Here is a 12590-nt window from a genome sequence, read left to right on the forward strand (position 1 = left end):
AAAATTAGGTAAATAAGGGCTGCGTTTATGTCAAAACCCAAGTGATTATCACTCTGATGGCTGGAGCTGTTCCACAGATACTCTGACAGCTCTCACCATGGTAATGTAACATCATTACCATGGTCCTGCTTCACTGGTACAGCTTACACATAAATAAACATAGCAATCATTCTTATGAGTTACGTCCGCATTATTTCTACAGTAAGAAGCTAACTGTGTCAAAATGTGATAAAGGGACACACCAGTCAACAGTGACATGTTCCTTTGAAAAAGTTCAAATTAGAACAGTACTGTAGCTAGACAGATAAAACTGAGCTAACCAGCTCTACAACACATGCTTCACAAACAGCACTCAAGTCGATGCCTTTGACTGGCTTACTGTAGTATGGGAAATGACTGACTGACTGATGGAGCAAGTACCCTCATTAATTATACAATATTGCAATATATACATTTTTAAGAATGCTGATATTGTATATTTCTTACTATAGACATCTTATAGATGTGACAAGTTCCTTCTCATTGAACAAGAGAGAAATCGTATGTAGGTTTTGTGCAACCTAAGAATATGCTCTACTCCTTGTGTCAGCAGCTTCATCATGTAAAAGAATAATTTACTACAGAAAACGTTGGATTTATAAAAAACGTAAAAGTTGTATTGATGGGATGGTTAAATCGTCAAACAGTGAGCCACTGACATTGATATTCTGATAAGAAACAATCTGATAAAGAACAGCAATAAAATGCAGTGTGTCAATACACTACAGCTATCAGTCAGTTTACAGTCACATGGTGGGATTATGGAGACGAGTTTACTGAAAGCCCTGATAACAGAACAGTAGCTTATCTGTGTATTTGATAAGACCTAAATCTTTTGTCAGAGTGCATGCCAGACGATTCATCTCTGGTTTCTCCACACAGTTTTTATTATAAAAGCAGGAATCAGTTGATTCAACCACAATAAAATCATATTGTGATTTTATAAATACATAACACAATATTATTGACTGAACTATTGCTGGTGACGGTTCTGGTCTTGCACTTATCTGCTGAGGGACTCTCTGAGTTGCTCGTAGATCCGCTGGTCCTGTACAGGGAACACACAGTCACTGCATGTTTGTGGTTTTCACTCAGAAACAAAAGCAGCCGAGCAGCTTCAAAAGGATCCTAAAGAAATACGTCAACCGTGCCTCTCTCCTTTCATTTCACGCAACAAACATCAGCTGCTGAGTGACTGTTATGGGTGAGGAAGCACTGAGGTCTCTCTGTATTTCTACATCTATGACCATATTTGTTGCTGGTGTTTAAGTGTTACTTCTGTAATGCTTACATAATTATAGACTGAGAGTATGAAGGAATTTTGAGTACTGCATCCCACAGTTTAATGTTGCAGCGTTTAGTAAGGGACTAGTCGGACTGGTTCTCCTGGCTACTTGATAGAAGTGAGGTTATAGGACAGCGATCTGATAGACAGTATGACACAGAACGGACTGCAGTGGCAAACAGTCTGCAATTATCTGCAGCATCTGGAATCCTGCCAGAGTAATGGACACGTAATGAACCAGTGCATTACACTAGGTAGTGTTACTTTACAACATAATAGCTATACAACTGTTCAATTAACAAATAGTTCTATTATATGGAGGTCTCAGAGGAAAATCAAGAGGAAAATACACTAAACAATAGAGTTGGGTATTGAACCTCAATAGTTTTTTTTTAGTCCTAAACATTTTTCCAGATTTAGAGTATATTCTATTTACACAGTATATACAATGTCCGACAAAGTATAAATAATTTTCTCTATTTGTTTAAACAACATTTAATGTTTGACATTTTGGCCTTCTTTTGTTTTATCAAAAACAGAGGTTTTGCCAGAGCACATGAATACTTGCTTTTTTTTCAAAGGTAGTGGAAAAAAAAGGTGTACTGACGTCAACTTCTTCTCTGAATCTGGCCACTGTGCCAAAATAGGCACTGGCCTAAGGTATCTTCTGGTCTGGTCACATACTTTCTTACCTTTTGGGACACAGATGGACGAACTTTCTTGAAGGCATCATCAAAGTTCTGCTTGTTCACTCTGATGTCAGTGACAGAGCTAGAGGAGTATGTGTGACCTGTGTGTGACAATGAAGTAACCTGTAAGTCAATTAACAGAATTATGTCAACTCAGCATGAGACACAGTCCTGGATTCTATCATGTGATAGTTACTGTTTTCCAGCTTGCTATTTCCACTCATATTTGTATCCAGGTGCTAATTACACTGTACAACTGTAAATCGTAGTTTCCCCCTTTTTAACATGGCAGTTCTTCCCACACTCATCACAGCTCATTGGCCTATGGAGGATACACACATACTATTGTAAAGCAAACTGGAAGCTAATACAAATAACGGAAGTGTAGTCACAGTTGGGACTATAGTTGCAGTATTGGGGATACATTTGTTTTTAAATGTTTTATTTACTTTATTAATCCCACGACTAGGGGAAATTACTCTCTGCATTTCACCCATCACTGCTTGAAGAAACACACACACATGCAACATGCAGTGAACCACAGGAGCAGTGGGCTGCAATCAAGCACCCAGGGAGCATACTGGGGGGGCTAAGTGCCTTGCTCAAGGGCACATCAGCCGGCTAATGGAGGGGGAGGGGATACTCCACCACAAGGATTAGAAGGTCTGTATAACTGAAGTGCATCACATTTTTCTACAATCTCAGACTTGTCTTGACTATACTCTTTGGGGTCTACTGATTTTAGTTGCCTCACCCAGTTTTGCTAGTTGTTCTGGAAGACTGGAGAAGCTGCTCTGATGTCAGTTTTCTCTACTGTTCCTACAACATTACAAACTTCTCTACACCCAAAATACTGTACTGAGTGATTGGTCTAACAGTTGACTCTCTTCACTATTAATAAAAAGACAAAAGGAGGAGGGAAACTGAATGGGCATTGTTTTGTTGTTTTGGTCTTGCCTGACACTGGACCCTAATATGTTTTTCCTTGAGTGGATTAAACTTTAGGTTTTTTTCTAAAAGAGGATTTTACTACTTTATCAACCTGATAATCAAACATAAGATCAGAGTTGAAGGTAACATTTTTGGCACTAGGTTTAATGGAACATTCCAGGATACCAAATCAATCAACCAGGCATATATCGAAATGATTGCTTAGAATATGCAAATCTGAAAAGACATCTATACATATTAGGGTTATGCATGTCGGCCTCCAGGTTAATTTGAACACACACACACACACACACACACACACACACACACACACACAGCTTCTCTGACATCCACCCTCTCTCTTGCTCCTCTCCCAATCTGGTGATATCGGGAGAGTGTATGTATGTATGAATGTGTGTGTGTGTGTGTGTGTATATATAAATGTATGTAGACATACTGTACGTACATACGTTCGTATGTACATATGTCAAACTACTGCAGTTGCATCTTTAAATACTTAATACTGTACACATTTGCAGGGGCAAGTTACCAGAAGAAGAAGCTGAGGAATTCTGGGAGCTCAGGTGGGCTCTCAGGGCATTAACAGATGCTTCCCTCACTAACGCCGTCAGGTCAGCACCACTGGATCAAACATAGACAAGCATGTTTATATTTACAGATCAGTGCTTCTACATTTAATCAGTATCATAGACACCATGAACGCTGACATTGCAACTTGAGAAAAAACATATCCACCTCAGCCACTTCATTTTCACACTAAACCAGGAGAAACAGTGTGGACATATCAATCAGGACAGCTGGTTTTTCTAGGTAAGACCTACGTGAAACAATCACAGCGTTCATCAAAGGCGATCTCTTCAAGACAGACATCCTGCTCCAGCTGAGGTTTGGTCCCCCCCTACAACAAATGAATCACGGGTCACTTGAAAAGATCGACAGCTATTTCATCTGTGCATTTAAAGATGGTCTGATATGTGGTTATCCTAGCTTAGGACAAAGACTGGAAGCAGAAACTGTTAGCCTAGCCCCTTCCAAAGTAGAAAGTAAAACCCAAAAACTATGCCTTATCAGAACAGACAACTGCATGACTTTCTGAAACAACACTTTGTGGATGAACACTTCCAATGTCAATTGAAATACATTTTATGGTCAGATGTCACATAAATATGTTAAAGACAATTGTGGAACATACTTGATGCCGACTAAAATGAAAAATCTAGCTACGGATCAGGTTTAAGACATATCAGTTACACACATTTCCAAAAGTTGGGACAGTGGCGACAAAAGGCTGGAAACGTTGTGAATTGCTGAAAGGAAACACCCGGTGGAACATCTCACAATTAATTAGATTAACTGGCAACAGGTAAGTAACATGATCGGGTATAAAAAGAGGCTCCCAGAGAGGCTGAATCCGTCTGAAGTAAAGATCGGGAGGGCTTCACCACTCTGTGACAGACTGTGCTGACAAATAGTGCAACAATTCAAGAATAATGTTTCTCAATGTAAATTGCAAAGCATTTTGGGTATTTCATTGTCTAAAACAAAGAAGATTAAGAGAATCTGAAGAAATCTCTGTGTTGTATATAAGGGACAAGGCCAAAAAACAACTCTGAATGGCCGTAATCTTTGGGCCCTCAGATGTCACTACATTTGAAACAAACATGATTCTGTAGTGGACATCACTGCAGGGCAAGTTGAAGTCTGCCATTCAAAGAGGAAACCATAGTTAAACAAGATCCAGAAACGGTGCCGCCTTCTCTGGGCCTGAGCTCATTTAAGATGGAAAAAGGCAAAATGGAAGACTGTCCTGTGGTCCTACAAGTCAAAATTTGAAATTCTTTTTGGAAATCATGGACACCGCATCCCACGAGCTAAAGAGGAGAGGGACCATCTGGCTTTTACAGCTACCTGAGATCACATTATGGGCAATTTTACATTTCTCAATCTTACCTTAGTAATGGTGAGCAGGATGGCATGGCGGTCCGCTGGAGGTGGCAGACCCACATACAAGGTTTTATCTAGACGACCCGGCCTGAGAATGGCAGGGTCAATGATATCTGGTAAGAGACAGTGACATTTAGTGTTACAGGTTGTAAAACTGTGATGGAAGAAGTATTTAGATCCTATACTTCATTAAAAGTACCAATACAATAATGTAAAAATACTCCCTTACAAGTAAAAAGCCTGCATTTAAAATTCTATTTTGTAAAAGTACAGCTGTATTTTCAGAGTATTAAATGTAAAATCACTCCACAGAAAAATGTGTGACTGATATTATGTACAACATAACATTTTTAGTACTGATGCACACAGTACTTAAACCTACTTAGCTACTGTCCCCTCCTGTTGCAAACTGCTCGAAAAACACAATTCTTCCAACTGTTCTCCCAGTCTAACGAACCAAGCTGGCTTCAACATATCTCCGGTTACTCTGAGGGGTTCACGTCTGACAGAAGCTGGATATGTACCTGGTCTGTTTGTTGCAGCCATGATGAAGACCTGCCGTCGAGTCTCTAGGCCGTCCATCTCTGTGAGCAGCTGGTTGACAACCCGTACACTGGCTCCTGACTGAACACACAAACACTCTTTATGTAGCATGAGGGTCACCAGACCACTACACAACGAAGCTGCACAAAGAGTAGTTCAATGTGATCTGAAAATGCATTTTTTTTAAGAGAAATCTCTCTTAAATAGAAATTGAAACTTTAAGGATATGGTCAAAGTTTAGCCAATGATTTACAGCCCACCAAAAAATGATCAAACAAGAGATAAGTACTGAGGAGCTGATGATGACATTTGCAGGTTTTAGTGGAAATGTTACATGACCAAAACCTAGAAAAATACATTTTCAACATATTTGAAGATCTTTTATTTGACGTTTTTGTATTGTGATTGATTGTCAAGAGGAATGCACTGGCTGTGCATGACTCACATCATAACACCTGAATGCATCTACACCAGCAATGTCATGTTGTTTGGAAATGGCAATTTCCTATTTCCAAAGGTGGATGAGCATCAACTTTCCACAAAAGTAGGACTTTTGTCTCCATTGTTCCCCTGATACTGTAGCCTGACTTCCTGTGCTGTCTTTATAAAGCATCTATATCCTGTCAACTGACAGGAAGATCCACAACGCAGCTCGTGTGTTGTATTGTACAATCTGATGTCTTGAACACGATACCCATGGATCCCTTTCTAAGTCAAGTCCATCCCTCTCACCTCATGGCCTGAGCGGCGAGGACACAGAGCATCAATCTCATCAAAGAAGATGACACAAGGAGCTGAGTTGCGTCCTCTCTGGAAAACCTGCCTGACAGCCCGCTCACTTTCTCCCACATACTGTACAGACAAACACACAGATTCATCACTTAACACCAGCCCCCTCTGACTCCTGTTGTGGTGAATAGGATTGATGGAGCTTTGTCAATATTAAGAGTGAGGGTGTGAAGAGAATGACAAACTGGGAGGAGCTTATGGAAACAGGCTGGAAAAAGGAAAACTCAATAAAAGGGAGCAGTGTCTGAACAAATCATCAAGATATCCAGAAACACCAGGTACAGCACACTGATTTGATGTTAGCAGAACGAACTGAGACAGAGATTGTTGGCTGTACTATGATCCAACCCCAAAACAATGCAATAATGCACAAGCAGCATCCACTACATCAGCATGCTCCTGCAGCTCAGTGACTTACCATGTTGAGCAGCTCTGGACCCTTGACAGAGATAAAGTTGAGGCCTGATTCATTGGCCACTGCCTGTCAGGAGAAAACATAGTAATGCAGTCAGGTACAGTGAGAAAATGACCAGCTTCACTCTCTCCTTGTAGAGACAGACAGAAATATTCTAGACGACCTGGCAGAGCAGAAAAGAGTAGAAAAATTGGGCCCTACATTTTTACCTAGTTGGCCCTGATTTCGGGCAGAGAAACCAAAACATTCTCTGAGCCTGATTTTTCTGATTTTGAGAAATACATTCTAAAACCAAAGCTTTTCATTTTAGGTGTTTTTTTCTGTGTTTAGTAGGTGTATTTTTTAATTTTGTCTCTATGCAGCACTAGGCTAACCATGTGCTGACCAGCACTTAATACAAAGACATAAGATTGTCGTATTTCACTCTCAGACAGAAGTTATGTAAAACTATTCTTATACAGAGTACCAACATATATAACTTGTTGTATATAAATGAAGTATCACTTTGTCTCAAAATGCTTTACATTTGTTGTCACAGAACTTGCAGCTGCATCTTGAATAACTAATAAACAAGTGCAACTCCCAGAAGAGTTTTTTTAGTCCAGAACCTCAGCTCTGTGATTTAAAGAAACATACTCTAACAGAGAAGAAATATCAATTAGCCACAAGAAAACAGACTCAACTGATTATTTGGAGTATATTTTGATTACAAATAATTTGTGGTAAACTGAGAGGACAACTGTCCATAATAGTATACTAGATTATGTAAGACATTTTGAGTAAATTTTACGAGACAATGCTGTGTTATGCTGTGCAATTTTAACTGATATGTATGGTTGTGTTGGTGTCGTGGGCAACCTTGGCCAGCAGTGTTTTTCCACATCCTGGAGGTCCAGCCAGCAGTACACCAGATGGAGTGCTGAGCCCCAGAGCTCTGAACTGCTCTGGAGAGCGCACTGGAGCCTGCCAGGGACACAGACAGACAGACAAACAGACACACACAAACACAAGCACAGCTGGGTCATTCTGTGCCAATACCAAGGAGCCAACTGGCTGAAAGATGAAGTCAACGTCCATGTGCCAAAAACTAGAGTTCCTTGAACGGCCACTTGAGACTCACTCTAAAAGCAGGTCAATCCCCATAGAACCCCGTATTAAAACGGGCAACTTTACAGCTGCTCTTTAGCTAATTTCCCACTTCATGACTAATGTGCAGGGGATGAATTCTTATATAATAACTCCAATTACACTAAGACTTAAAGTTATGCAGAATTATGGGCATATCTGCTTTGAGTGACAGCTAGCCAGCAACCAGGCTTCATTTGGCCCACCTCAGCTCCACCCACACTCTACCTCTTTGCCCATTTTTGGATTTTTGGATTAATCGCCGTAACGCCGGTGGAGTCAAGCACTGCCAAGACGTCAACGGCCGCAGGCGCTGCCTGTGAGCTTCATAATAACCCTTCAGACACATATGGGTATCATAATGCAGACTACGTCTATGTTTAACACAGTCTATGGGTAACAATCACAGGCAGCGTAATGACAGTGAACCAGGTCCAATGTCGGCCCGATCACAGTAGGACCAGTCCACCACTGAACTCCAATGAACCCAGTCTGTTCATAATGTCACAGTCATTACACATGTAATGTGTTTTTTTTTTTGTGAATGAATCTCTTATATATTAAAAGGGACAATGTCAACAGTCATGGAATAACTGACTCTCATATGTGACAAAGTACCAAGTACAGGGTGACTGCCTCCAGTCTCTAACAAGATAACAAGATGAAGACTTCAAATCAAGATCACAGACAACACAGGGAAGAACAGATGTTTTCTGGCAGAATAGAATTCCTCCACACGTATGACTACAGTTTTAAAAGGCAGATTAGAGGGCCACTATATGACAAAATATATGAAAATGAGAAGGCTCAAGAAGCCTGGTTTACCAGTATGGCCATTGTGAGCTCCTCTCTGATGTCCTGCAGGGCTCCTACATCTGCCCATGTGACATCAGGCACTGTGGCAAAGCCCTCCCTCTTGGCTGAGGGCTGGACACTGGCCAGAGAGGCCTGGAAGTCTGACATGAGGATGGACAGGCCGGCCAGCTCTTCGTCTGACAGCTTCTTAGTGGTCTTTAGCAGCTGTAAAAGGTGCCACAGCTCCTTCTGCTGGACACAGGGAAGAAGGACATAAAAGTCAGCATTCTTTAAAGGCCCCACCACTAAAATTCAAAACACAGAACTGGAAACTGCTATCACTCTTATACAAACTGACAGGCACTAACATTCCAGCTCTTCAGTTATACATGTGTATATTTCACTACATTGAATGTAAGGCTCTTCATTTCTGGGTTTTTATTTATCTTTTGGCAAAAAAAAGAAAAAGAAAAAGAAAGAAAAAACGTTAAAAAAGACTTTCACACAACTTTATGGTTGCACACATTCAAGAGCTTCTAACAGCTGCAAGAGGGTAACAGGGTTCACTACTGTTTATAAAAAAAAAGTTGCTTCTGTGATGAGCATGGTTTGGAATAAACTTCCAGTAACTGTATAAAAAGACAAAAAACACAGGACAAAATGCAAATGATCTGCTTAAAAATGTCCCTCAAAGTAAAAAAAAAAATCAATACATGGTTTAAATACAGAACTTGTGCTGCAAATAGTCTCTCTTCAATCACTATATAACTATAGCATATTCAGTAAGTAACATTTATTTATATTACAATTACAATCCAAGCACTAGATATTTTATGACTTTTGTTTTTTGGATTTTGTCTCATCTGTTGAAATTTCTTCTCTTTTTAATTCATTAAAAAAAATGCCCTCTTTATATGGTCAAACATTTACAAATTGGACCATTAAATGTTCGCAAACACCTGTCACACCTGACCGTAACAAAGTCTAGCACTGATTAAATACATCAATTCTCAGGCCACAGATGCAAAGTCTACAAAATGAACAGAAGACAAGACAAGACATTGTTGAGTCTGTCTAATGAAGCACAAAGACAGTGTGGTAAAAGCGAAAAAAAAAAGAAGAAAGTAATCTGGTCCACTTTCATGATGGTCTGGGTAAACCTTTAACAACAATTACAATTAAAAAAGACATTTTTTCCACAGACACCAAGCTCTAATGAGTTTTGAGGCTCTAAAGGTTAATAACGATACTGACTGAAAATGGAAACTAATAGTTGCAGATAGGAAAACACACTGCTTTGGGAAAAGATTAGCAGTAATGTTAAGCTTTGAGATAAAACAACACTGTCATGGTAAGTGCATATACTGACATGTTGCAAGACAGTCTATCTGTATAAATATTGATGACAAATAAAACATGGTTTCCAGCAAGAATCAGGACTTTTACTCCTAATTTATTCAGGAAGGATCACTTCTTCTCATCTGTCTGATTGTTAACTGATTAGCTTGGAAAACACACATTAGATTCTGACTGAGCAAGGTGCAGCATCATAATGAATGGAGTTTGTGAGTTGTATTGTTGGAGCTCGTCATACCTGCAGGTCATTCTGCCCTGAGTCTTCCTGAGGTGCTGGGTTGACGTCTGTTGTCTGCTGCTGTCTGATCTCTTTATCTGTCACAACAGGCTCAGTCTGAACTCCGCTTGTTAACAGATCTTCAGTAGAGCTCTGGCTATGGCTCTGTGACTGTCCTCTTATTTCCAGCAGAACCCTGTTTACAGCACTCATGGCAGCTTCGCGACACAGAGCCATAAGGTCTGCGCCCACATAGCCTGGGGTGAGCCGGGCCAGCTGCTGGTAGTCAAAGTCCTCTGGCAGCTTTAGCTTTCGACACAGCGTCTTCAAGATCCTGATAGAGCACAAAGCATTCTGTTTAAGTGTTCAAATAATGTGAGTCAGAGACTGTGATCATTGGGTAAATGTCTAAATACAAATGATTGGCACATACTATCCCTCTGTTTACCCCAGAGAACAAAGAATCTACTGGAAACATGCTTTGGATAAAATTCAAGGAGAGCAACAGACATGTTCATACTACATTAAGTTAAAAAAATACACTAATCAAAAGTTTGGACACACATTTCACTCAATGTTTTTTCTTTATTTTTATTACTGTCTACACTGTAGATTTACACTGGAGACATCAAAACTGTGAAGGAACACATATGGAATTATGTAGTAAACAAAAAGAGGGTTAAGCAAACCAGAATGTGCTTTATATTTTAGATTCTTCGAAGTTGCCAGCTTTTGCTTTGACGACAGCTTTGCACACTCTTGGTATTCTCTTAATCAGCTTCATGAGGCAGTCACCTGAAATGGGTTTTCAACAGTCTTGGAGGAGCTCCCAGAGTGGCTGAGCCCTGGTTAGCTGTTTTGCCTTCACACTCACTTGATTGGGTTTAGGTCAGGTGATTGTGGGGGCCAAGACACCCAAACCAAGTCATCCAAACTTTTGCCTGGTAGCGTATATGCAGCTGTTTCTTATCTGAATCATTTGACAATGACTGACTTTGTGCACTGTGTCAGTTGTTACTGTCCATCCACCCACTTTCTGCATTTTAACCTAACCTAAATGCTGGCAGGTCAGGCTGGCAAATACACTGTATATGATGATGGCGGCGCGTGCAGACGCAGCGTAGCTCCCGTGGTTACGTTTTTGTTTGTTTGTTTTTACTCATTTCCACGTTCACCACTCTTGCATTGCATTTTCGCATATTTTTATCTGCATGTTACTTTATTTTATTCTAGTATCTTTATTTTATTTTCTTTCTTATCTTTCTTATTGTTTCTAACATGGGGGTTGCAATGCAAATTTCATTGACATGTTACGCTCAGTGACAATAAAGACAATCTTGACTCTTGAATGATGAATAAATGAAGGGTGTATCAGCCGATATGAAATACTGTGATTAAAATGAAAGTTAAACGGTAAAACTGGCAGCTCCTGTCAGACTGAATAAGACAAGAGACAGCTTTCTTATCCACTCACTGTTGATGTTGTGAAATCAACTGTGAACTATAAAGAGTTTGAAACACATCAACAGTGAGCTGGGAGGAAATCTGGAGATTTAGAGATGATATACAGAGCTCTGACAAAACCACCAAGTAAATGACAAAAGTCCAATTAGAAATGTGTTTTGAGACTACTAATCTTGATTATTGTGACTACAGTACTAAACATAGTGATATGGATACTCATTTACGTGTAATCATGAATGGCTGACCTGAGACGAGCGGCTTCATCAGGAATACCCAGGCAGATCTCTCTGTCAAAGCGTCCAGCTCTGCGGAGGGCGGGGTCCAGGGAGTCTGGCCTGTTGGTGGCACCGATGACCAGGACCTGTGCCGTTAATGTCAGACTGTTCAAGTCTGTCAGGAGGCAAGCACCAGAAAAATGTGACCTCATCTGTAGTCCAGTTAAAGGGTTTGATAGCATTCCATCTGCGTCAGTCTTACACATGTACCAAACTGCATGTGTGGAGAGCACCTTTCATCAATTACAGCTGAAAGAAAGGGTATTTGTTGGAATACTTCACAGGAATTATCAGTCATTTAAAAAGCTGTCCCAAAAAGACGAATTTTTGCACAAACTCCAATTTCCACCTAACCAAACAGGTTTAATTTAATAATACAACAATAATAAAAATGATGTTGTTCCCTAAAAAAGACGAAAGTAGATTTAGAACATCTTATAACCTACATACAGCTACGATCAGGAAATATAAATTTACTCTGGGTAATTACATGTCACTCTGAAGGCAGTGTATCCTACCATCCATGCAGGTAAGCAGCTGGGCTACAATCCTCCTCTCCATGTCTTTAGAGGCCACCTCTCTCTTTGGGGTGATAGCATCTATCTCATCTATGAACAATATACATGGGGCAGAGGTCTGCAAGGGGAGAGGAAAAAAATGATGTTCAGAGAGAAAAACTTAGTCAACATTGTTTATCATAACT

At 40.1% G+C, this 12590-nt stretch overlaps 1 protein-coding gene across 8 annotated transcripts in view; it reads right to left on the bottom strand.

The window, feature by feature from the left end:
• Positions 1 to 12590, bottom strand: part of nvl (nuclear VCP like) — a 27723-nt gene continuing 15133 nt past the window's right edge. For 5 of the 8 annotated variants that reach the window (XM_041947497.1, XM_041947494.1, XM_041947496.1 and 2 more), the window contains 13 exons: positions 12406 to 12523; positions 11858 to 12002; positions 10170 to 10482; positions 8606 to 8827; positions 7514 to 7618; positions 6659 to 6721; positions 6184 to 6303; positions 5433 to 5532; positions 4915 to 5021; positions 3786 to 3862; positions 3494 to 3585; positions 2017 to 2114; positions 2 to 1087 (listed from right to left, as the gene is read on the bottom strand). In XM_041947497.1, coding sequence (XP_041803431.1) covers positions 1043 to 1087; positions 2017 to 2114; positions 3494 to 3585; positions 3786 to 3862; positions 4915 to 5021; positions 5433 to 5532; positions 6184 to 6303; positions 6659 to 6721; positions 7514 to 7618; positions 8606 to 8827; positions 10170 to 10482; positions 11858 to 12002; positions 12406 to 12523 — 1605 coding nt within the window. In that variant the 3' untranslated portion in view covers positions 2 to 1042. Of the gene's footprint in view, positions 1088 to 2016; positions 2115 to 3493; positions 3586 to 3785; positions 3863 to 4914; positions 5022 to 5432; positions 5533 to 6183; positions 6304 to 6658; positions 6722 to 7513; positions 7619 to 8605; positions 8828 to 10169; positions 10483 to 11857; positions 12003 to 12405; positions 12524 to 12590 lie in introns of all 8 variants that reach the window. The other 3 variants (XM_041947499.1, XM_041947500.1, XM_041947498.1) reach the window with 3 other exon arrangements.

The sequence above is a fragment of the Chelmon rostratus genome, chromosome 11 (genome assembly GCF_017976325.1).
Source record: "Chelmon rostratus isolate fCheRos1 chromosome 11, fCheRos1.pri, whole genome shotgun sequence".
Lineage (NCBI taxonomy): Eukaryota > Metazoa > Chordata > Actinopteri > Chaetodontiformes > Chaetodontidae > Chelmon > Chelmon rostratus.